This window comes from Fistularia commersonii, chromosome 20, assembly GCF_037954325.1.
Source record: "Fistularia commersonii isolate RoL2024-O1a breed Wild chromosome 20, RoL_Fcom_v1.0, whole genome shotgun sequence".
Lineage (NCBI taxonomy): Eukaryota > Metazoa > Chordata > Actinopteri > Syngnathiformes > Fistulariidae > Fistularia > Fistularia commersonii.
The window spans coordinates 13,434,677-13,460,659 of record NC_141303.1 but is presented as its reverse complement, the minus strand read 5'-3'; the positions used below and the strand labels follow the sequence as shown (position 1 = coordinate 13,460,659).

Below are 25,983 nucleotides of genomic sequence, written 5' to 3'. Positions count from 1 at the left end.
CGCCCAGCGGTGTATCTCCTTATCTACTATTAAGAGCTTGCCTGTATATTTGTGCAATAACCTCGATCCATCCGTGACCCACAGCGGGAGCGGGGACTCGTCGCCGCCTCAGTCCTTCTTCCACCGGTTCCTCCGAGCCGCCTTACCGCTCCACCTCCTCCTGCTGCTCGTCCTCGTGCTCCCGTGCTTAGTGTCGATGTTGGAGAGCGACCCCGGCTGCACCGAGGCCAACAACTTCGCGCGGTCCTTCTATCCTATGTTGCGTTACACCAACGGCCCCCCGCCCACCTGATGGTGCCGACGGTGCCGCAAAGGTTTTCTGAGAACTCGGCGAGGAACGCGCATTTTATCGCACAGTACAAGCGAACTTTTACGAGCAAAGGTGAAAATTTAAACCGATGAATCGATCATTTTCAAGTCCAAAGTTCAAAAAAAAGGTTATTTATATGTTTATTTATACCAGTGCTTCTCATTTATTTTCTGTTCCACCCCCCCCCATTAAGATGAAAACATTTTGCGCACGCCCCCACTGTCCACTGCTTTTCTAAATAGTATAATTTGTCTATAAAATTTTTATATGTTCACCTCAGCATAACATTGTATCCTTATTAAAATTGAAGAAAAGAAAAAAAGAAATATAGATCAACTTGCAACATCGAGTAACTTATCATTTTTTAACAGAAGTAAAGCTCGCCGCTTTACTGACGTAGCTTTCACAAAGCGGGATGATTGCTGGTAATATTCGGCACGTTTTCGCCGAAAAAACTTAAGCAGCTTATCAGCATAATAGGGGTGTAATGTTTGTTCACTGCACTTCATATGGCCCTTCGGCTCTGACCGTGTCCCCCTAAGGGGGCGCACCCCACTTTCTGAGAAGCAATGATTTCTGCTGACTGAGCTGAGAAGACGGTGCTGTTTCCAAATAAAAACACCCATTTGAAGCACTTTCAATTCAGAAAGATTTAAGTTGTGGCGGGAAATAATGCAGATATCTGTCTCCTGAGATCCGATGATAAAGTTGGATCAGTGGGATAACGTGTTTAAAAGAGATTTTAAGGAGATTTTACAGTAAATCCATGTATTCTACACATAAACCAGTGATACATTCTTACAGTTTAATAGCATTTTGTAATTGTGTGATATAAACTGTAGAGATTTCCTTTAGTTTGACGTCAGTTATTGCGATGTTTCCCAACCACTGTGCTACGGTACATTAGTGTGCCATGAGAGATCATCAGATTCGCCATGGAGTAATAGCCACTTTCACCCGATCGGTCGAAAAATTGTTTTTTCAAATAATGTGTCTTCATATGTTGAAATATGTGGGCAGCTCCCTTTCTCCACAACATACCTACGTGAGCTGGGCTTTTCAAGCATGTCTGAAATAAAGACTAAAAAAAGAGAGACTCAGAACAGTTGAAGGAGATCATCAACTGTGTCTCTCCTCACTTCCTCCAAGAATATCAGGTTTGTGTTCGACCAATTGAGACTATAGTTTCATTCTATTTTATTAAACAGGGTTTTGACATATTTCTTTGGTGGCGTGCCATGTGATTTTTCTAATGTAAATGATGTGCCGTGGCTCAAAAAAGGTTGGGAAACACTGCCCTATAAAACCTCGGTGCTTTACAGGAATCACCTCCTAAGGAGAAGGTCCTGAGTTGCTTGCTCTCATTTCCAGGCCTGGGTTCCGTCTCTTTTTCAGAAGCCTCCAACTGATGTGGAAAAAAAAATTGTGACAGCAGTTTTGTACTTAGACCAGTATACATATATATATATATATATATGTATATACCATAATTTTTGGACTATTGAGCGCACCTCAATATAAGCCGCACCGGCTGGGCAATTGCTATCTTGGGCTTCCTCATGCGCACTAAAAGCGTCAAAAGTTGTCTTCTTCGGTGTCGGAGTTGAACAGTCAGAATTTCCCGGTAATTTCATCGATCAGATGTGACGAGGATAAATATTTTAGCGGCGTGAAGCTCATTAGCCCCCCCCCAAAAAAATCCACATATTAGCCGAATCATTGTTTAAGTGAAAAAAGTTGTGGCTTATCGTCCGGAGTTTACGGTATATCATATATATGTATATAGTGATATATATATTTTGTAGACTCTTTTGTAGACTCTCAATAGGTTGCGAGTGGATATTTTCATGCACCGTTTATTTTATAATTCAGCATGGTTCTTGCTGTGTACAGAATGCTATAATATAATTATTTAAAACCTCAAATGATGTTTTTATGCTCCCAGTTTTCTAATAGTAAATGCAGATGTGACTCAATAATGTATGGTTTCTGATTGGCATGTTTTGTTATTTCAATTCATCTTCTGAACAACGGCATATAGGTGTACTTCACTTTGTTTACTTTTTAGGGTGCTTCATAAACCTACTGTTTTGGTCCAGAATGCACTCAAGAGGAGAAGCTAATTACTAATTCATTCCTCCGCATGGATTTCTGGTCAGAAAAGCCTAATGGGCGGATTTTTCCAAAACGTCGTAGTGCACGGAGACATTCAAGTAGTAAAAGTCAGTACGGTGGAAGAGTATACTTGTGCAAACACACAGATGAGAGGCCGAAGTATTCCTTTATAAGTGCCGTCTGAGAAAAAGCAGATACCCTTCAGCTTCTGAACAATTCTCAGTCAGTGCGTTTTGAAAACACCCACATCACACTCCTCTACTGGAAGCTGCATTGGGTGAGGCTCTACCAGGGGTGCCCACACTTTTTTGGCTTGCAAGCTACTGTTAAAATGACCAACTCAAAATTATTTACCAAAAATAAAATGCTAAGTATATATTTGTATTTATTCTATATTTAGAATATGTTGTTTACCTTAAAAAACAGCATGAACATGTATGGCGGGATACAACTCTGTAGATTTTTGGCCTACCTTGCTCTTAAGACATGTTGCATGAATGAAATCAACCAGTTACATTCTAGGCCAGGGTTTCCCAACCACTGTGGAACGGTGGATTAGTGTGCCGTGAGAGATCATCAGGTTCACCATGGAAAAATGGCCACTTTCACCTGATTGGTCCAAAAATTATTTATTCAATGTGATGCGTCCCAGTACGTCTATCTACGCGGGCAAGCATGCAGTGTCAGGCAGAACATTTAAATGCTCTTCCACTAGGTTGCAACAGGAAGCGAATTAACTTGTGTATCTACCTGCTGCTGCTCAAACAGCAGTGATCAGTGATGTTTCGAGTGAGAAGGATAAGGAGGATAAATATTTTAAAACAAAAAGTGCTCAATCAGGACCCGCTGGTCCTGAAGAACATTCTGACCCAGATGGAGGCCAACGTATAAGTAGTGGTCAGAAGAAAGCAAAAATACAATGAAAGTTAAATTGCATTTGGATAATTGTGGTCTAAAGCTGAGCTATGCTGATCTACTTTTGGACATTTTTTCGGTTACTGCTGCTAAGGAGTTCTCCTGGAATTGGAACTGCCAGGTAGGAGGTCTCAAGGAAGACCAAAGGGAAGATTTATGAATGTAGCGAGAGAAGATATGAAGGTAGTTGGTGTGAGAGAGACGGATACAGAGAATGGGGTTAGATGGAGAGGGTTGGTTCGCCGTGGTGACCCCTGAAGGGAAAAGCCGAAAGGAGAAGTAGTTGCTAAGGAGTTCTCCATTCTGGCAAATAGAGCTATTTCAGCTCTGCCCCCTTTTTCCACAACATACCGATGTGAGCCGGGCTTTTCAAGCATAAATGTAATAAAGACTAAAAAAAGACAGACTCAGAGCAGTTGAAGGAGATCATCAACTGCGTCACGCCTCAGTTCCTGCAAGAATATCAGCTGCGGTCAACCAAACAGGGCAAGATTTCAGTAAACTAAGTAAGTAAAACAGTTTCATTCTATTTCATTAACAATGTTTTTGACATTTATTTGGTGGTGTGCCGTGTGGTTTTCTGATGTAAAATATGTGCAGTTGGGAAACTCTGGTCGAGACAGTAGTCGCTGCAAACCAGCCTCAAACAGACTTCCATTTGATCATCAGTCATGGTGGAATAGTATTTGGATAGAGATCTTAGACAGGCTGTACTGGTGCCAAATGCCCCAGTGGGGATGAAAGGTAGGTTAACGGCTATTTTTCTTTCTTTGATGACATGCGATCTACCCACACAACTAGTACAGTAGTGTATACTGCAGCCCGCAGTTCACTCATTTTGACTTTGTGCGGTCTCCCGAGCACAGTAGAGTTTCTTATCAAGGCTCGAGATTTTTTAATTGTTATTATGCGGGCATAATGAAATTTAGTTGAGCGCTCCCGGCTCAGAGTACTTATAAAGAAGTGGCGAAAGAGTATAAATAAATGTGATAAGTACATAGGGAGTGGACACAGTACAATAGACATAGTATATACAACATACATAGTATGTACAATGTATGTACAATTAGAAAGTACACACACATTGAAGTAGAATATATGAAAGGCAGGGCTCCAAAATAGACTAGCTTTGACTTTGGGATTGACCAATACACCACTAGCTCTGCTCCATTCTTGTTAGGTCTAGAATCCATACACCTTGATTTAAACCTTAAGAACACACACACTAGGTAAGGTAACTATGTGCAATTTGAAGCAGCCAATTAGGGAGTGAAAAATAGCTGAAAACTGTGATTTGGTTCTCGTCGACTGAACCCGGACTAGTTGGGAAGCGCAAGGCTTTCAAATGTAATAACTCACACTTAGCCCCACGGCTCACAAATAAACTTTACTTGTTCACACAACGTTGCTAATGTGATAGCTGGAAATGGACTGTACAAGTGATACAGCGTGTGATGTGCACTGATGGTGCAACTGGAAAAAACATTGGAAAAAAAACAGAAAATGACTCAAGAGGCCAAAGAACAATGATAATGCACATAATAACTAAAAAGCTGATACAATATAAGAGTGGATGCTGAGAGATACAAAAATACTTTTTCACTTTTTTTCTTAAAGCAGAAGTGCAATATTGTCTTCGGAGCAAGTGAGGTTTCTATTCTCCACGCAAACCAGGACTGGGCAGAATAATAAGCGTTAAAGATGTAACGTGCAGGCCTCCAGCAGACAAATGAAAAGGTCAATGATGATGCAACGGCCTTCTTCTCGTTGTGACGCACAACGCTCTGGTTTGTTGAAGTTAGAGGCTTGGTTTTCTCGTAGATTTGTTACTGGCCTTACCAGTTTTCTGATGTTTTTACTGCAAGAAAGAATGAGAACGGAAATGCAAGCAGGTTTCCTGCGCTGGGTGGCCGGGCCAGTTCTTATGGATGTACATCAGGTAAGGATGATTCCCGGTTTAGAAGCGTCTTTGCTTTGTTTGTGGAAACTTTTGGGGGTATTTTCTGTACTCGGCGCTCCAAAGGGTGTTATTTCCTGAAGTCGTTTCGTATTTTTTTCCAAAATGTCTTTTGGCCACATATGGAAATAATGCAGGTTAAAGGCACTTCTGCGGCTGTCTCACTTTTTTTTCAAGGTAGAAGCAACTGTACATCTGCTTGGCAGCCTATGTTCTCACCCAGATAAAATCAACTGTTTGGAAACATTTAGTGATAATGGCTTCCCTTATTTGTTTGGAGGACTATATGAAAATGTAATTTCAAGTCTGATGAAAAATGCAATGATATGAAATTATTTGACCACACAACGGGCATCGGCTCAAGAATACACCAAACAATGACTTCTAGAAATATTTGATAAAATCTCGTTAACTATCGTGTTTTGCCAGGCTAAAGACCGGTGACCGAAGCCTAAAACAGCAACCGAAAGCAATAAAACATTACAACACACTTACGCGCCTGCCTGAAAATTAATGTCCCGAAACTTTCAGAGCTGCAAAAACAGCAGGCCTGAATGAAAAATTATTCCGTGCATATTCCTAAACCACCAACTCGAGAAGCAGCCCGCTTGAAATGACAATCGGACAGCTGAGTTTGACATTTAGGTAGATATGGTTATTAGGACAGAAAAAAGGGTTGTGGTTTCACTTTAGTTTATAAAGTATCAAGCTGAGAACAGTTTCACTTAAATACTAGGTTTGAATGGAATTCCGTTTTATATAATAGAAGAAGCTCTACTCTGTATTGATTTTTTTTTTTTTTTTTTCTTTTTTCATGTTTTGGCTTTTAATAAAGTCTGCTGAGCGATCACAGTATGTTTTCCAAAAAAAAAAAAAAAAAAAAAAAAGCTGCTCAAAGCTTTCTGAATTAATTCTGCCAGAATGGTGGCAGCCGGGGTCAGCGGGGCATTCAGCTTGGAGGCCACCTGTCTCAGCTCATTGTACTGAGGAGTCCCGGTGCACAGGGGTCAAAGTTCAATGAGCATAGCCTCTGCGTAGCACATGTGCACGAGGCCCGGTGAACAGAGAAAAAAAAAAATTTGAATACCAGGCGTCTGGGTGTTTTTTAAAGTAATTCCACTGAATGAGGAGGATTTCTAAATATAGTTTTGGACAACTTCCTGACAACTTAAGTCTTATATATCACAACATTTTTTGGAGGGGTGACCCCACCCCATGCTTTTGCCTTTGTTTTGAAAATGTACATGCACCGCGAAAAAATGTAAAATAAAGTTATTGTGTATTGCTCGGCCCTGGCGTGCACTAATGTTTACGACTCAGTGACAAACAATCTTGATCTAACAAGGGTTGGGTTATAAAATGGTGCTGTTTAGTCTCTTACAACCGTTGATCGTATTATGACGTCCGCTTCACCTTAAACAAAGCGCTAATGACGTGTTCAACTACAGCCTTTTAATTGTTTGTATTAATGCATATAACGCTGCAGGCTTTAAGGCTTTAAGTTTAACTTTCATTATTTGATAACGTCACCGGAATTGATTTACAGTGATTCAAAGCATAAGCAGTTAGTCTGCGGTGTTCTGCTCTCACTTCCAGTAAGACATATCTTCAGCTTTTGATAGTTTTATCCCTTCAGCGGTAAAAATTTGTTGTATTTGGATTCATTTTGCAAGCAAAGAGGTGATCCACCCACTACTGGGGCTCACCTCCATTATCGCTTGGAGTCCAGTTATTTGATGACGGACTGCTGCCGGAGCTCTGAGGCTGGGCGGTAGCCTCGCTCTGCTCCGCGGCCTCATGCTGGGCAGCTCGGTGCGGTAGGCGCGAGCTGTGCATGATGTGGGCGTCCAGCATCTCCAGCAAAAGGTCGTACAAAGGCACCATGTTCTTCATCTTCATGCAGTGCAGATGGTCCATGCCCTTGTTGCTGCGCAGAGAAGATGTGGCAATGAGTTATGAACTAGTATTTGCATTACGTTACTGCTTAATTCAACACATTCAACATACATTGAATATATTTTATTTCTATTTTGAGCTTGTCACTGTCTTTTCTTTGTTAGTTATGCTGCTGCTGCCCAATAATTTCCCAATGCTGAGATCAATAAAGTACATTTTATCTTATCTTGAAGTGTAAATGTATGACGTCATACACTTCTATACATTCAACTGAAAAGATTGTTTTACACTTTATTGATAAAAAATGATAATCATGAAGAACTCATTTATCATTATGAAACCATTATTCATCATTTATATGAATTCTTTTTTTTCTTATTTATGTCTAGGTGGCGTAGTTGCTGTATTTTTTACAGGATACGTTTTGTGACAATTTATTGCAATAATGCTAAATCACACACCTTCTCTTCATCTGTGTTGTGATTTGGCACTATATACAGGACACTCTCCGAAAATTAGTATATCGTGATTAAGTTCTTTATCTTCTGTCATGCAATTAAAAAAACAAAAATTACTTTTTCCTGATATCCCAATATTTTGAGATAGGATTTTTGAGTTTTCTTAAGATGTAAGCCATAATCAGCAATATCAAAATAATAGAAGGCTTGCAATATTTCAGTTGATTTGTAATGAATCCAGAATGTATGAAATTTTTGTTTTTGTAATTCCATTACAGAAGATAAAGAACTTTATCACAATATTCTAATTTTCTGAGTTTACCATCAAAACAGCTATTCAATCATTCTGCAATTTGATGGAGTTACAACATGATAAGATGTAGTTAATTCCTTTAAGACAAGTTAAGAGTTGCAGGATAGTAATTCATCATTGTGTCACCGGCTCTTGGATCTCTATTAGCAGTTTCAGTTCACCTAGCATGGCGGATGTGTGACAGCAGCATCAGTAGGTGGGCAAGGCGTGTGTACTGCTGGCGGAACGAAAGGCCGCTTTTGGCGATGGCCCACACCAGAGCGTCCGTCACGGCGTCCAGGAGACAGAGCAGCCTGGAGCGGCTCTGCAGCTCATCACTGCCCTCCGAGGAGCTCAGGCACATATCTGGAAAAAGCATGCACATATGCACAGTTCACATTTGTGTGAGCACGTTTTAAAATAAAGCTGGAAGTGTTAATAAATGACATTTGGCTGAAAGATGCACCTTAGAGGTATGTTGTTGTTATTATATAGATGCCAAATTATGAGAATCTGCCAAAATAGTTCTACATTTTGCTTGAAAATACATGCACACAATCTTGGTTTGAATATATTTTCCAGCAGCTCTAGATTTAATATATAATTCTGCTTCTGATATATCAAGGTTCAGCTATTATAAAAGAGCTGAACTGAAAATAATTATGCATTTATGTGACGTGTATGGGACCCAAAGTCACACTGGTTAATAATCAGGGATTCTTCAGGCTTCTGGAAAATAGGGTTTAATCACAGCATATTTGCTTTGCTTTTGTCTCAAGGACAGTTTATTTTTCACCTGCAACCATCATGTTGCATAAACAATCCTCCCAAGGAGAATGCGTGAATTTTTATAGGGTCTATGGTTGGTGCTCCCCTGTGGGATGTGATACTTTGAAAATAAAAATTTGGGATCAAATGAATCATCTGGCAGTGGCTCATAATGAATGAATGAATGAATGAATGAATGAATGAATGAATAAATGGCATACAGCAAAAAGTGCACAGTTTTCACATAAGAGAGCTGGAGAAGAAAAAAAAAACAACCCTTACTGCAGGTTTGTGTGTGCGTGTGTGTGTGTGTGTGTGTGTACACGTGGACTCACTGGCATTAAGGAGGATCATGGCCTTGAGGCAGACATACTCCTCTCTCTGCAGTTTGAGCTCTCTCACTCTGGATGTGGCGGCGATCAGCATGTCGAAAATCTCCACGAAGCCCTGGACGCAGCTTCCCTCTTCTCTACCGAAAAACCACACAAGCGCCACCGTTGTTGGATGAAAACACACAACGGGCTCTTTAAGCGTCCACCATACCTCGTCTTTGTTGAGGATGGAACCAAATTTGAGGGGGAGGTTTTTTTATGTAGTGCTGCTTTTTTTTTTCACTCCCTTCCTCTGCGAGACGTGATCTTACACCTTTTTTTACTCAAAAGAAAATCCCGAAATGCTCAACATCAGACGTGTAAAAGGGCTCACTTGCAGGGGCTATTTAAGCTCTTTAAAAGCCCAGGCTTGAGAATTCTAAATTTTAAAGACTGGACTCGACAGACCAGCTACTCTGGCCTCCTCATTCACTCCCAATCATTCCTGTAGCTTTTCTATTCTATTCTATTCTATTCTATTCTATTATCATCACTTCTGTCAGGGTCATCTTGTGACCATCGCCTGAACTCCAGCTTCTGCTCCTGTTACTTTAGATTTGTTTTAAACGGACAGGTAGCTTTAATCAAAAACGAAATATACTGAAATTCCTGCAGCTATCGGTAAATATTGAATGTAAATATAAATGGTCTCAATTTATATAGCGCTTTCACACCTTGAGGTTCAAAGCGCGTAACTCCAGACTGTATTCACTCATTCTCACACACACACACACACACACACACAAGGCCCGACTAAGCCAAAGCCACCCAGATAGATAGATAGATAGATAGATAGATAGATAGATAGATAGATAGATAGATAGATAGATAGATAGATAGATAGATAGACAATGTTGTATGGTGCAATAAAGAAAGGGATCACTTTTAATTTTTGAATTACATTTTTTGTTGATTCAAGTTCATTCACCATTGTGGCATGTGTGGGGAAAATGCAAAGTTTTACCCGTTACAAAAAAATCTGCATGAAACTCTCTGAGAAATTATCTTCAAAAGTCAACAAAACTGTTTGGAAAGATGACGATAAATTAACAGAATTTAAGAACACAGCCTGATAAGGGAGAGTGAACAGCTCGCTCTGTTGAGACACGGGCTTGATTTATTTGTGTATCTTTCGTTTGTGTATCTTACACACTTATATAACACATGAAAATGTTAAAAAAGGGTGACCTTGATAGTCTTGTCACATATTTTCTCCATATGGCCAAGACCATCCTCATGTGTAAAGTTCCTGCCTGTGAGACCCAGTGTCCGACCGGTTTGCCGATAATCTGGATTGCAGCCACTTCCATCTTGGATTATGTTCTGATTGAGCTGTTATGAACGGATTATAACAACATTCATCATGCGCGATGGTGTATTGTGTTTATTTGTATGCACTCGGGAATATTTTTTCAGTCATTTAGACAAGATGAAAAACTTTTTTCTGAAAGGGGCTCTAAAGAACAAAGTGTGTTTTGTCAGCTTTTGTCATTGCAACGTTCTTTTATGCATTTCCTTATAGAGATGAATCCATAATGATGAATGCTATCTTCTTTATCTGACTGACTGCTATCTAATGCAAAAAGGTAAATAAAATAAAATTTTATGAACCGAATAAGGTTTTTTTTTATTCTCCCCTGTCACACTTGGAAGATCACTGAGGATTTCAGCCTTTGCACAGCTCAAGAAGCATCCCAAAAAAATTAATCTGTATGCCATTTTGTTTACTTTATAGGTATTTGCTGTGAATTATCCATTTCAGCCCGGCTTGGCTCCACCGTCAGAGACAATCAGGCATTTGTATTCATCCAGAACCACTTTTGCCAAGGAGCGCCGAGAAATAGCTTCTTAAACAGACAACTGTAACTTAGCATTGCAACTAAAATCCAGCAAAGTAAAGGGTTCTAATTTTTGTGGCTTTCTTATGTAACTCGGGGGAAAGCTCAAAACCGGTAACAGTGTTTACACTACAGCGCAAGTGAAAGGATTGGGGCGATCGTACCTGCTCAGGCTCAGGTCCGGGGAGAAGATGAGTTTTCCCGGGTGGTCCACAGACCTCCACATCAAGCCGATCATCAGCACCTCCAGCCAGCAGCACTCCAACAGGTGCACCTGGTCCAGGAGGCCGAGCTCCACAAACCCTGGACCAATCGAATGTCACGTAAAATGCGACGGCTATACTAACACACCATATTTTTGAATGCATTCGGCTTACATTTAAATGTCTGATAAAGATACTGTGACATAATTATCACAGCTGTGCAGTATGACTAAATCAAATCAAGGGGAGTTGACTGTGGAGAGCAATATGTTATTTTTAAGTTCTTTAATAATTGCTTACCAGCATCGTGCTGAGCGTGCTGAGTTCCCCCCGGCAGCAGTTTAAGCCTTTTTCTATTTTTTCTTTAAGTATGACTCATTCCTTCACAGCATCACAGCTTGTTTTTTTTTTTTAACCTTGAAATAGGACAATTTTTGAAAGGTTCTTATGTTAAACGCCACTGATGTTTATCAGGATAAGAACCAAGATGTCGGTAAAAGCCTTTGCAAATACAACTCAGGGTCTAGTTCTCGGATGAGGTTTGCAGCGATCTTAGCTGGTGCATTCCAGCGTTAAAATTCAGAGATGGACACTGTCAAATGGTGGGAATATAATAAGAAAATTGGTGCGATGCACTATCCGTGCACATACTGATTTAGGGATTGCTTTAGCTTAGCATACCACCTCTCCTCTCCTGAGGCAAAATTTTGAAGGAACTGAAATTTCAGTATTTAAGTTCCTTCAAATTTGATTGGTGAAAATGTTCTGAACTGTTAAGCATCGTCTTGTGTCATGTAACTATGTAAAGTCATGTAAAGATTCAACAATGGCAAGCTGAGCTAGCGATCATGCGGTGCAGTTTGATGAAATAAGCAATTACCAATTGTTTTGATAAACTTATTGCCTTCGCTACGTACCTCACAACTGCAATACCTCTGGTATTTATCAATTAATCAGATATTCACTCATTCATTAACCATGATAATTATCTCACTATTTTACAGTTAATATTTCATAAAAATAAATACTTCATACTTAAGTTACTAAATACAAAAATAAAAAAACACATCCCTGCACACACCTGGGATCTTCTTAGCCCAGGTGATCATGTGAACCAGTTCTTTATCAGCCAAGTTGGTGAGTGACATCATGACGTTTGCTTCAGTCAGCGGCCTCCTCATATCCTTCATGAGGTAGATTTCCGGTGGCTCTGCCTCCATTATTCGCTCGATCAGCTGCTCCGGGGTCAGCGAACGAGGGTGGAGGTCTTTTAAGAAACTTACGCCCGGTCCAGTTAAAACCTTGGGTCCACTTATTCTGCTCTGGGATGACAGACGGGTCACTCTCTTTGTCTGTTGACTCCTATAGTTTACCCGTTCCTTACGCATCCCTAAACCAAAGAAAAAGTCTGCGATGTCTTGGAAAATCCGTCACATGAATTCTAAAACGTGAACGCATTAACTGGAATGTCATCACCACTTACCGCATTTTGCCATGCCGGCTTCGTAGCACTTGCGGAGGCGGCACGCCTGGCAGCTTTTACGTCGATTCTTGTCAATTGTGCATTGATTGGTCGCTGGACAAATATAGTCGTTGTGTCCTAAAAATGACAAAAACAACAAAAAAAAGTCATTTAAAATTAAAACCAGGACAAAAAGATGAAACAAAAATGGTTTCCAATCACATTGAAAGGAAATATGGCAACTGCCTATACACACTACAGTTACACTAAAGAAAGGCTACATAGACGAAACAGATGACGGACAGAGAACTATCTCAGTAACATTGACGCTCTATTTAGCAAAATATTCAATCAAAAGGAACATTAACTAAAACAGGAACCTCATCAAAGGAGTGAAACTTTGAATATGTCCTCCTTGATTTAACAAAAAAAAAAAAAAAAAAAGGCTGTCCTATGTCTCACCTTGAATGCTCCTCTTGAAAAAGGCTTTACAACCCTCGCAGGACCAGACACCATAATGGTAACCAGAGGCATAGTCATTGCACACAGCGCAGTAGTGAAGGTCTGCCTTTCCCCCTGAAGAGACCACCTCCTCATTATCTTGGTTACGCCTCCTTAGATTCTTGCTAATAAACATAAACATTAGTGTGCATGTCAGTCATGCAAACCCAGGATGGTCGGAAGTTTCAGTGTCACTGATTTATCATATCTGCAGTGGACTAATGAATTTCAATGAAATTTGTGTTGATAGGACATTTTTGGCCTACCTGGTTGTCAAGACGCTGTCCACTGGTGACAACTCCATCCACGGGGTCGGGACGGCCTGGTTGTGCGGAGCGCGAGCTTGGGAGGGATGTAGAGAAATGGGTGCGCCCACGTGGCCATGGTTGGGCCAAAACAAAGACGGCCTTAACGGCTGATGGACTGAGGAGCAATCGGAAATACCCGGACCGGCGTAGCTGAAGATAGTCGGACTGTAGAAGGGGATGGCGGTGAAGTCGTGGCTGAGATCGGTATACGGGGAGGGTATACAGATTGGCTGGCTGGTTTCCAAAGGCATCCCAGGGGAAGAGGAGCTGATGATAGGGGACAGAACATGACCGCCAGCTCGACTGGAATCCACTTCCTGGAACTGCAGGAGGGGCTGATCCTTGTCTGAAGAGGGGGCAGTTGCCATAACAGCTGTACAATATCTCTCACCATAGATTTATGGCATCGTCAATGTTGAGAACCTCAGATGTGCAAGTTGCCTGGGTGTTTAGTTCACTGGGAAAGTGTCATCATCTTTAGCTATTCTGTTTAATCCTTAAAAAAACGGCTAGGAATGTACAAATCTATCCACACAGGCCAGACGAGGTTAACGATACATGATACATTCTCGCACCCATAGATGTCCCTCGTGTGAATTTTTTAGATTAAGCTAAGAATCCAGAGCTGGGACACCACATCCTCCACGCTACCAGAAGTAGGGATCAGTGTGAGAAATAAGTGAAAACGCTGCGGTTGTCCGTGGAAGATGTGTTTTGTGGTCCCCGCCATCAGCATCATATCATCACATGGGAACTCATCAGGGTCAGAGAAGTCGCCACGGCCTTCCCTGAAACACCAAGAAAAAAATACCGGTAAGCATTAAACTGAAAAGTTGTATTTTGGATGTCGTATATCTCTAATATTTAGAAAACATTTTTCATTAAAGCGCACTTTGGATGTTCGGGTAAATGCTTCTACCAATGTTTTCATAATGACATGCTAGCTAACTGTTGAAACGGCTATGCTATGGTAGTCTGAGGCTATAGTGTAATATACTTCTTTTGGAATTTATTATTATTACCTTCAGCATCAAAAGCCGTGATGCCTCACGGTAAACTCATGAAACTGTGCGTTTTACCCATCAATAAAGAACAGATGACATAGTTCTTTAGAAGAAAACAAATGCTAATATAGCCTTTGATACAACAGCCTTCCATGTGACTTGTTTTTCAGAACAGATATTTTGTTTGTTGAATTGTTTGTTCTACCTTTGTCTTTGGCGGCTTAGTATGTTTATAGGTTTAGCTTTACGTTTGTGTCAATCTACGGCTGCTTTTAAGCTTATATGACACGATGCTTCTTCACTTTACCTGGGGTCACCCCTGGGGCACCGCATCGGGTCAGTCTGAGCTGCAGCGCATTGGTGGATAAACTCAGGGCAACCTACTTTTACAAAGTCACTGATCCATTTCTTCTACAGACCCTTTGTAGATGAACTCTTACGTCAGTCATTATGGAGGTTATGTAGGTCAGGGTGGATTAAACTCCTGGCAACAGTCATGTTTTCATTTTTTCTGTTTTGTTTTTTTGTTAACATATTCAAATAAATTACGAAAAGCTTTTTGTTTCGTACTCATGCAAACCACTTATTGGTATTGTTTTTATTTTCGTGATAAACAAATGTATATTTTATTCATGATATGGTAAACAACAATTCAGATTGCAATATGTTACAAAGTGATTTAAATACAGCCCTGTAAGTTAGTTGTGTTCTCAGATGTTATTTTTTTTCTGTCTGAACTGAAATGGCTATGGGAAATACCTTCGTCATGTAATTCTCCCATCTGGAGCCAGTAGTGGTCATTTAATAATAAATACATTATCATCACTATTTCATAGTGTCTCTTCAAAGTGAAAAGGTAAGAAATCTTCAAGTACTTTGTATTCTAAAAATCTGGTTTTCAAACTGGATCAAAGTGCCAGGACTGACAGATAGACGTTTGTTGCGAGTGAAAGAATGGAAGCTGTTATATAACGCGACGTACACACATGCAGTTTGTACACGAACACAACCCCTTGCAGCCCCCGGCCCCCGAGTAGTTACTGGGTCCCGTCATCTCACTTTGCGTTCCAGCCAAATACTCACGGCAAAATTAAGGTCATGGATGGAGCTGCAGTATTGAGAATATTGAAAAGCTTTCACACTGAAATCAATGAGGCCCTACATTAAGATTATACATTTTCATCATTTACATCAATAATTTCCATGATATTACTCTGAAAAAAGATATCCTGGTAGCAACAGATTTTGGCAATAAGCTGTGAAATAGTGGTTGCATTAAAAAAAAAAAAAGTGATTGGAGGCCTACACAATGAGCTGCTTATTTGGCAAGATAAGTCAAAGGTGATTATTCACAAAACTGCACCGTATATGACGTTGCGACATGATTACACACGTACACACGGATGTAAAAAGGATTTGACTACTAACAAGGAGGATTTTACTCAATTTCATTATACCAATGATATGATAAAAAACATACTTTGGCCTTCCTCTACATTTCAGGATTATATTCAGTGGCTCAGTGCTATTTCTGCCAAGGACGAGAAGCAAAACCGTCTGAGCGTCGTCGGGTCATTTTCAGAGCTGATAACGTTGTCAGGGACGGCTCAGCAAACTTATGGATGCTATAGGAAGCTTCCTTTGTTTTTAAATTTCATATCTTTGGCGAGAACCTTGAGGGGAGAGGGGATACAGACCAGCTCTTTGTTTACACTCTTAAACCAAAAGATGATGCACGTGTGTGTTTCAGCAAGGGGGGGTTCAATTCACAAAAACATGTGTTTGGCTTCTCTTAAACAGTTACATGTAGAGGGGTCCAGCACTTTGTCCCCAGTTACACACACATATACACAGAGGCCTGGAAGTCTAAGGACATCTTAGTTTGCTTTTACAACATTTGATCGAGCAAACCGAGCTGAGTTAATGATTCCCGGGGGAGGGGGAACTGAGCCTGTCTGAGCACAAACTACTTCACATTCTTTTTCTCTTTCTTTTTTTATTTTTCCCACTTTTCTGGCGCAGACCATAGTTATGGAAATCATCACTCAACCGAAAAAAAAGAAAAGGTTCAATAAGTTTACCGAGTTGCCACTATTGGCTTGTTTTAGCAAGAAACCACTCATGCTGTCAATCATTCAAAAGTGGACAAAATGAAAATCTTTCTTTGACTTTTCATATTATTTGTGCTACAATTCCAAAAATCACTTGAGCAGCTGTTGCAGTGTTCTGCTGAAGCTTATTTATGTGTTGTGTTGTGTTGTGTTGTGTTGTGTTGTGTTGTGTTGTGTTGTGTTGTGTTGTGTTGTGTTGTGTTGTGTTGTGTTGTGTTGTGTTGTGTTGCGTTGTGACAAAACAATTTATGGCTCATCAGCAAGGTTAAAAAAAAAAGTTGGTCAGTGCCATGAAGGCTAGCTTTTTTTTTCCTTTAAATCAAATAAGCAATGATAGAAATAAAAGAGCAGACAAAAAAAAAACACCACAATAAATCACATACAGATCTTCTGCCATCATACTATTACCCTTAAACGTCATTAGTCTATGTAAAAACTTCTAGCATATTATCAGTTATAAGAGAGGATGGCAGGGAAATAAACTAAGAATATCTAAGTAAAACAGATTTGGTGTAGGAGAAGCCAAACAGGCAGTGGTCGGTCAGAAACACTAATTACAATCAAAATAATACTGTTGTAAACATGTAATTAAGTATAATTATCAATTCAATTTTACCAACTGATTACATGCTGTCTGTGGTCCAAGAGCATACAACCTGGGACAGAACAGACATGGATTTAGAACAAGCTAAACGCTGATAAAAATAAAGAAAGAAAGAAAAAAAAGGTTGAAAATGAAGAGAACAGCTTTTGCTTTGTCAACCATCATCAAATATCTGAATGCATGAAAATGTTTCAGTGACAAGATTTCAGTAAATTGTGATTTCAACATGGTCATTCCTCATCACCAATATATTTGAAAAATCTAGAGTATTCATTATCGAAAAAGAGTCTCTTCAAGGCTTCGTTTTGCTCCGAGACTAATTAACAGCGAGTCTTTGCCTTCCTTTCCGACATAACATCTTTTGAGGTGTGTAATAAATGATGGCAAGATATCAAAAAGAGCTTTGCCCTTTACTAAAGATGGTGATGACTTCGGCCTCAACAGCTCGGAGGTCCACATCTGCTAAATACCTCCGCTTTTTAATGACGCCGGCTATGACAAAACAATGGGTTTCTGGAGGGAGTGTTTCCTGGCAGCGGGCAGGAAAGCGTCACCTCACTCATCTCTGGGTGTGTTAGATCCTACCGGTCATCAGAACCGATGAACGGCTGGATAATGAAAGACAGATGTAGATTCTGCTGGAAGTTTAATTATAACGCCTGCCAAATAATTGATGATGTAACAACAAAACACCAGTTCAAAAGAAAATCACCATCTAATGTAGTACTCTGATCAATATTAGACACATAGCAAGTGTCAATAAGTCTGTTGGATACATAAAAAGTATTGCTGTAAGGTTTCCAATAAAATCACTGAGTGAATTCAATTGGTGAAATGATGAACAGACTTAAAAGAAGTAAGATTGTACTTCTTTCATTGACACTTAAGTGTATGTGGTTGAGATTTTGATACATTTGAAGTTTTAAACTGACTTCCAAAAATACACTTTTTCTCTTAAATGAGAATGGAAAAACTTCCTGTTGATACCCCTATTAAGTGTAGAAGTAGACGAGTACACATATGCATACATACTACATCTAAAAGAAGGTAGATATTGTGTAAAAACTCCCAATACATGCATAGTCCAAGAACACGGCCAAAGCTGTGACGGCTCTGATCAAAAGCAAATACTATGGAAAGATCATAAATATTAGACTTGAAAAAAAAAATAATAACCTTGCGTGTCTAAGACCTCAGCGCAGCAATGTGTATCTTCATCAGAAGGTACACAGACACCAGGAATCTTCTATTTAAATGAAGTCATCATCAATTTTATCAAGAAAATGGCAAAATTATCCTTTGAAAGAGCTATTTCGGTACGTATCGTACTTTGGTCCAATTTACTCACAGACTTGTGGAATCATTTAGCTGGCAATAGAAGCACTGTGCGTCTCCCAGCCCTTTGAGTCCACACACCTGCCTGTCTCAGTACGAAGGCCGGAGTCTTCCTGCTCCGAAATGAGCAAATGCACCTGTTCGTCTCGGACAGTCTGTGATAAACGTGACTTCCTGTACTGCACACATGGCTGGTCAGAGAAGGTGTGTGATTTCAAAATTCTATGTGTCTCGTTAGGCTAAGTTAGATCAGTTTCTTCTCCAAAAACTTCTGTTGCTGCTAACAAAGAGTGTCATCAACACATACAAGGATCCCAGAGTCTTTCAATATTCACCCAACACACACTATGTAGTGTAAAAAATGTGAGCGGTGGAACACATTCCCCATTCAACCCAAGTCAATCAGAAACCAATTGGTTAGCATATCATTTACTTTCAAACAGCCTTGAGCGAGTGACAACATTTTCCATTTGATGCCGTATGAATTACAAAATCAAATTCATTTAATCTCTTTACACTCACAGACACTTGATTGGGTCCGGGAAGAGAGGCAGTGTCTAACTCAGTCACAGGTTCAAACATAGACGCTCCATTCAAACTGTCAGTCGTACCTACAGAAAATTAAGAGTCTTCAAAAAACCTACTGTTTTTGGAACTGTGGATGGAAGATGGAGAACCTAGCGAGAGTACATGGAGACTCCTAACCACTGCACGCCACAAATCCCCCATAAAAACAAAATGTAAAGATAAATTCAGGATGCATTCATTTTTTTTGATCAAAAAAAAATAAATGGGCCGTTCGGTTGCTGTCTGATCGGTGTCGGAGCGTGGTCCCGCATTGCCGGTTGTAAGTCGAACAAATTCGAGAGTTGGACTCCGCAAGGGCTGCCCTTTGTCACTGATTCTGTTCATAACCAGAGCAACCAGGGCATTCTGGCCACAGGGTGGAGTCTCTGCTTTTTGCAGATGATGTGGTTCTGTTAGATTCTTCAGGCCATGATCTCCAGCTCTCACTGGAACGGTTCGCAGCCGAGTGTGAAGCGACCAAAATTGGAATCCCCACCTCAAAATCAGAGACCGAGGTGCTATACCGGAAACGGGTGGAATGCCCACTCCGGGTCGGGAAAGAGGTCCTGTCCCAAGTAGAGGAGTTCAAGTATTTTGGGGTCTTGTTCACAAGTGACGGAGGGATGGATCGGGAGATAAACTGTACTCATCGTATTTTTGTTTTCTTATCGAAACCGATTCCTGATAAACCTCAAATTTAGGTGGATTCAGTCCATGATTATAATTTAAGCCCTGTCAGCCAGCTTCAGGGCCTCAGCTGTAGAAATTCCGCGACAAGATAATTCACTAAAATGGAAATCTTTGAAAGGTTTGCTTTTGAAAATGCTTATCCTTCTCTCTGCTGGTAAATTTATTCATTAAAACTTTTAGAACCATTTAATAACAGACCAGTGAAATTAATGTCCCATTTAACCATGATCTCAGTGTCTCCTGTTTTTGCCCCTCACTTAAAATGGAAGGCGCTCCTTCGCTCTCATTCTGGATTTGGAAAAACAAAAATCCCTCAGCGCATCAAATTCCAAAGAATTGACGTATTTTTCGTTGCTGGTGAACTCCCTTAGATCGGAGAGGCATTATTTATATTTTAAAATCCCGTGAGTACGTGTCCAGGAGATGTTACTTTTTTTTTTCTCTCAGAAAAAGTCAAAACTACAAATTCCAGGCTATTTTTTAATGTCTGGTCGTAGGTGAGTGAGATCGAATGTTGCTGACACAAAATTCCTGGCTGTCCAACCTTCCAATTGAAATGTACAGATCACCTCGGGGAGTTTCTCGTAGTTCAAATATCGAATTTGGGTCTATTTAAACCCGGCTGATGTGAACCTTTCTGATCAATCACAAACATGTATTTCCTCTGTATTCTCTTTGGTGAACTCATCAACTATCCGTTTCTCCATGATGAAATGTTCAAGTTACCCCCATCTTTGCATTATTGCATGAGTGCTTGGTAATCATTGTTTCATATCTGGCCAGGGGCTCTTTATTAGTCTGGGCCTTTTGTGGTTGGACGAGGGAAAAAAAAATATTTTGTCAGACACCACAGATACAAGGCTTAATCTTTCACTCAATGTAATTTTTCATCCAGCTAGAATTGAATTTTAGTTCTTTCCAAGCAAATTCATTGCATAACCGACAGTTTTATTAGTCAATCAATCTCTCCGACTGGCAACTTAATTTATTTACTGGTTATTTACTGGATTGGCCTGGGTGTGGGCGAAACATTTGATGGAGTATGAAGGAAAAATTACCGAGCAGAAAGCAAGACCTGATGTTACTAAAGGAAAGAGAAAGATTAAGAGAAAGGGGGAAATGCCCATGATCTCAAAAAAAGAAAAAGGAAAGGGAAAAGAAAGGCTACTTGAGATTGGGAAGGCCTTTCAAAGAAAGACAGACAGTGAAATAAGTATTTTGTACTTTTGTTTTGTTTATGTGACGAGCCTCCTCTATACCTCCTCTATACTTTGCATATTTGTCATTACAATGGAATTACACTGCTTGAACCAGGTCAAATGCCGCACTTGCTTTGTGTTTTGTGACTAGCTCTTGGTGACCCTTATTTTAAAGCATCTATTCTCCTTCATCTGCTTTACGACTCTAAGATGGCACGGTCACAACATTAGTTACTGCCATACCAATATTTTGTGTGGGTTTTCAATGGAGGGCATGACACTGGAGCCACACACTGTCTTTAAATGATGTAATCTACATTGTCCTTATCTCGCTAAGAGTGAGAGAAACAGTTTTACAAAAGTGGTGATACCTGCATAATAACCTGCGTATTCGGTAATCGCGGTTTATAACGACATGAATACCGAAAAGTTATTGCCGCATATTACACAAATACTCAGTAGTAACACCTTGGCACAATGGCACAAATCTACAGACTTGACAAGTCTATGAAGTCTTCAACCAAAATACTAAAATCAAATAATAAATACCAGGTAATGAAATAGCTAGGACACAAATATCATTATATATATATATTTTTTCTTTTTTTTAATGAATATAATACACAACAAATCTATATACAAAATTATATTATATATATATAATATTTTATATATTCATTTATTTTTCCTGGTTTGATGAACAATCAAATACACAAGCTTTGCAGTTGGAAGACACAGTTTTGGAATACAGTTTTATTTAGGAACTCAATTATCAAAAAGGCGATAAAAGATAATTAATAATTACAAGTGAAATCAATTCACTATTAAAATATATTGAGTTTTAAACTTTGAGATAAGGAATCCAAACAACTATACACAGCTTGGAGGGGCATGGTAAGACGTAGAGCAAGCATCTCTAAATCCGAACATTCCTGGTTTCATTCCCTGCACCTCCTAGTGTGTCAAAGTGTTGTTGAACAAGACACTGAACCCCTAACTGCTCCCCTGGCGCTGGTCGACGCCAGTCTACTAATCATGGTTCATCCATGATGGGTTAATTGTAGAGAACGAATTTCCCCATGGGGATTAATAAAGGATAATTGTTATTGTTAATTGTTACCGCATACGCAGACAAACAGGCCAACTCTACATGAAACACATTTTCCAGCCCGAATTCTTCCTGGGCGTCAGCCAGAAGTGGATGCCTTTTATATAAAAGTTCAAGGCCGGGTCGTTTTCACATCCTCAAATTTCCCTGCCTCCTTACCATGAAGTGGAAACAGATATGGAATTGCCTAGAAAAAAGAAACCATACCTTACTGTGAACACAGTTGGGGATCGGGAGTGGAGGTGAGAGGTCCGGGTTAGTGCTGGAGAAAAAGCAAAAAACAAAATCAGGTTTAGGCTGTGAGTAAAATAAATAAATGATTGGCTGCCACTCGAGGTTATGTTTCATTCATGATTAATCTCACTGGATTCAAAAATGATAAGATAAGGGTAATATTTACTTGTTATCCAAGCAGTATAGGGGTTTATCAAAAATAGTAAATAAGATAAGAATAAGAATAAGAACAACTTTATTAATTATTAACAACTTTATTAACTTTATTATTAACAACTTTATTAATCCCGAAGGAAAATTGCTGATAAATAAAATAAATAAATAAAATAAAATAAAATAAATAAATAAATAAAAACACTCACGGGCCGGTGTCTCCCTGAGCCCAAATCCAGATAAATAAGATAAGATAAGATAAGATAAGATAAGATAAGATAAGATAAGAACAACTTTATTAATCCCGAAGGAAATCGTTGTGCCAGAGTTACAGAAAATATAACAGTAAGAATTAATAAAAAGAAAAAGGAAGAATTAGAAATAAAAATAAACTATAAACTATAAAGTGTCTCAGTGAAACTATAAAGTGGGTTGCGCCAGGAAGGGCATCTGTCGTAAAACTTGTGCCACAACCAAATATGTAGATCGAACCTCAGAGATGAAGATGTTGAGGTTCTATTTGGGAGGGACAATGTGGGAGTGATGGATAGGATCAGGAATGAGTCCATAAGAGGGACAGAACATGTTAGATGCTTCGGAGAGAAGGTCCGAGAAGCCAGGCTGAAATTATTCAGTTGTATAGAGGAGGATAGTGAATATATTTGTAGACGGATGATGGAATTGGAGCTGCCAGACAGGAGGTCGAGAGGAAGACCAAGGAGAAGCTTTATGGCCGTAGTGAGAGAGGATATGAAGGTAGTTGGTGTGAGAGAGGAGGATACAGAGAATAGGGTTAAATGGAGAAGGTTGATTCGCTGTGGCGACACCTGAAGGGAAAAGCCGACAGAAAAAGATGATTCCGAGATATCAAGCTATTTTCAGAATGGCGGGGAAAGTATTCAAAAAACGATTTAATTTCTAATTTTCTCCATTTTTATTTACTTATTCATTTATTTATAGGAAATAATAAGATCAAATTGTCTTAAGTAGAAGTTACAAGTTTCCCAGATTGAAAGCAGGATTTTAATTCAATGAATCAAATATGAATTAATCAAAACCTCCACATCTTGAGGGCGCAAGTTTTCTTTATTAAACTAAATTCTTATTAATTACTGATTTTTCAGTTGGGATTCGAGGGTGAGAAAGCAACACCAATAACATTTCAATAATCTGTCAAGCAACATAATTTACTTCTTAATTAATATGCTGAAACCTTTTCTTTCATTTGCACAATTATGAATAGATACTATGAGATGCAGGAATGAGGCTAGAGAAGATCTTGAGTCCCGCTTTACATCTGGGTTCCTCTAATTCTAAAACTGAGTGTCCAAGACAAGAATGTCCCAAAAAAACAGCACAGGGAGCTTTGACACCCGAATCCTCGTGTCAAATTTCTCCTGTAATACAACTATAATAAAACAGTGTTCCTGGTGATGGTGATGCAACAAAAAAAAATCAGCTTAAATTCATGGATTGAAGGACTGAGGAGGTTAGAAGAATGGACAAAAAAATATTTATTTTCTATTCTTTTCTTTTCTGAGCTTTCTTCAATTTTTTTTCTGAAAAGAGCATGTTCACACAAATACAAATACAAATACACACTGTACATAAACACACACGATACATAAACACACTGAGCATTCTCACACTCGTAAATACCCACCTGAGTTTATCTATCTATCTATCTGTCAAACTATCTAGATAGATAGATAGATAGATAGATAGATAGATAGATAGATAGATAGATAGATAGATAGATAGATAGATAGATAGATAGATAGAATCTTAAGATCTTAAACCTTAAAAAAATGACCCACGTCCTGTAAACTGTAATAATTTATCTGTATTTTATCTGTATATATATATACTGTCATTTCATAACAGCTACATATACAATACTTTTTCTTGTGCACTCCTTATCTTTCACTTGGTACTTAAGACACTTTATAGTCTTCACTTGTTACTTAAGACACTTTATAGTTTATTTGTATATCTTATCCCCCCCCCCCCCTTTTTTTCCACTATTATTTATTATTGTTACGTTTTTCTTGTAATTTGGCACAACAATTTCCTTCGAGATAAATAAAGTTGTTCTTATTCTTATTCTCATTCTTATCTATCTATCTATCTATCTATCTATCTATCTATCTATCTATCTATCTATCTATCTATCTATCTATCTATCTAATTCTCATTAATTTATTTCAAAATACCTATCTCTCTCACTTAATGGCGATCATTGATCTGCCGTCCAATAGGTATGTAGTCTGGAGAGTGCTGATCTAAAACTAATCTCGAAATCTTTTACTTCCCCGGTAAAGACACAAGTAAATGCTGTAATTTGTTAATCGCAGTTTTTAGGCGCGACCGGATTTTCCACACACGCAGTTCGAGGCCTTCCACTTGTTGCCCAAGTCGGATTTGATTTAACCCGCGGTTGTTAATCCGGGATTTAATCCCGACGTCCGCTCTGTCAGGTCAACTGCCGCCGCGTATGGAAACCGTAGGCGTGTAAAATTCTTACCTCCGCTTCCAGATGTGGCGAGAGGGTTGCTATTTTCCGGGGTGTCATGTGTTCGAGATGAGAGGAGAAATAAAAAAAAAAAGTGTGAAATAAAGTCGCGGACGAGCTTCCGTGGGCGCAGCCGTGTCCGTCCGGCCGCCAGGCTGCGTTAACTCGCAATAGACGACTCGGGCTCTCGGTCCCGGGAGACGACTGTCTGCTCAAGGGGGAAACGCTGTAAAGTTTGACGTATTAAGATGCACAACATCCGGTCACGCCCGACAAAATAAAAGGTTATTTCCTTTTCACAACCGGACGCCTCCAAAAAAGGGTCACGCCTCCTCTTTAAACTCATGAAAGTTAGCAGTAACGAATGGATGATGATATTTTTGGTTTGGTAAACATGTTCGACATGAAATAGTTGATAAACTGTTAGTCCACGTCATTATTAATATAGAAGTAATAGACCACCAAAACTAACATGTTAAATGTTGTGAAATGTTGAAGGGTGGCCAGTTGGCCAGGGAAGTCCCAATCAAATACTGGATTTCAGTATTACCTACTGATTTTTATTTTCATAAAAAAAAAATCATTTGCTCCAACTGAGTTATAAGTATATACATACACAAGTGTTCATGCAAGGAGCACGTTAAACCGTAAGTCAATTTCTAAGGTTTTTACCCCTAAATTTTGTGTGTGTGTGTGTGTGTGTGTGTGTGCGTGCATGTGTGTGTGTGTGTATAAATTACACCAGATATTTTTTCCATCACCATCTTAATATTTTATTATTATTATTATCATTATCTATATCATTATTGCATTTATTTTGAAAGTTTGTGATTCCAATACACACCAGTGTTACCAAATGTTAGATTTTTAATTGCTGTAAATAGATATAATATATATAAAATACAATGTATTTTCATGAGCACAATGCCTGAAATGGCAGTGTAAATGGTATTATTATAAATTATTTCTTCTCATTCCACATCAGGGAATCCCCTAAACCTACTCAAACTGCATACGTATTGAAAAGCAGCCATTTCTCCAGTTGACTAATCTTTCGATCATTTCTCATTAA

General features: G+C 39.3%; 2 protein-coding genes across 2 annotated transcripts in view; one reads left to right on the top strand and one right to left on the bottom strand.

The window, feature by feature from the left end:
* LOC147223014 (nesprin-2-like) overlaps positions 1 to 2,286 on the top strand; it is a 60,096-nt gene extending 57,810 nt beyond the window's left edge. Inside the window, exon 68 of the mRNA XM_086167428.1 lies at positions 85 to 2,286. Within this exon, the coding sequence (XP_086023554.1) occupies positions 85 to 292 (208 nt within the window). The 3' untranslated portion in view covers positions 293 to 2,286. The remainder of the gene's footprint in view (positions 1 to 84) is intronic.
* A 2,424-nt stretch (positions 2,287 to 4,710) lies between these two features.
* Positions 4,711 to 25,092, bottom strand: esr2a (estrogen receptor 2a). Its single transcript, XM_086167429.1, has 10 exons — positions 24,924 to 25,092; positions 22,220 to 22,274; positions 13,353 to 14,182; positions 13,048 to 13,211; positions 12,607 to 12,723; positions 12,205 to 12,513; positions 11,085 to 11,223; positions 9,047 to 9,180; positions 8,126 to 8,309; positions 4,711 to 7,224 (listed from the first exon to the last, which is right to left on the bottom strand). Exons 3-10 carry the CDS (start codon positions 13,760 to 13,762, stop codon positions 6,990 to 6,992), a joined length of 1,692 nt encoding a protein of 563 aa, XP_086023555.1. The 5' UTR covers positions 13,763 to 14,182; positions 22,220 to 22,274; positions 24,924 to 25,092; the 3' UTR covers positions 4,711 to 6,989.
* Positions 25,093 to 25,983: the final 891 nt, after the last annotated feature.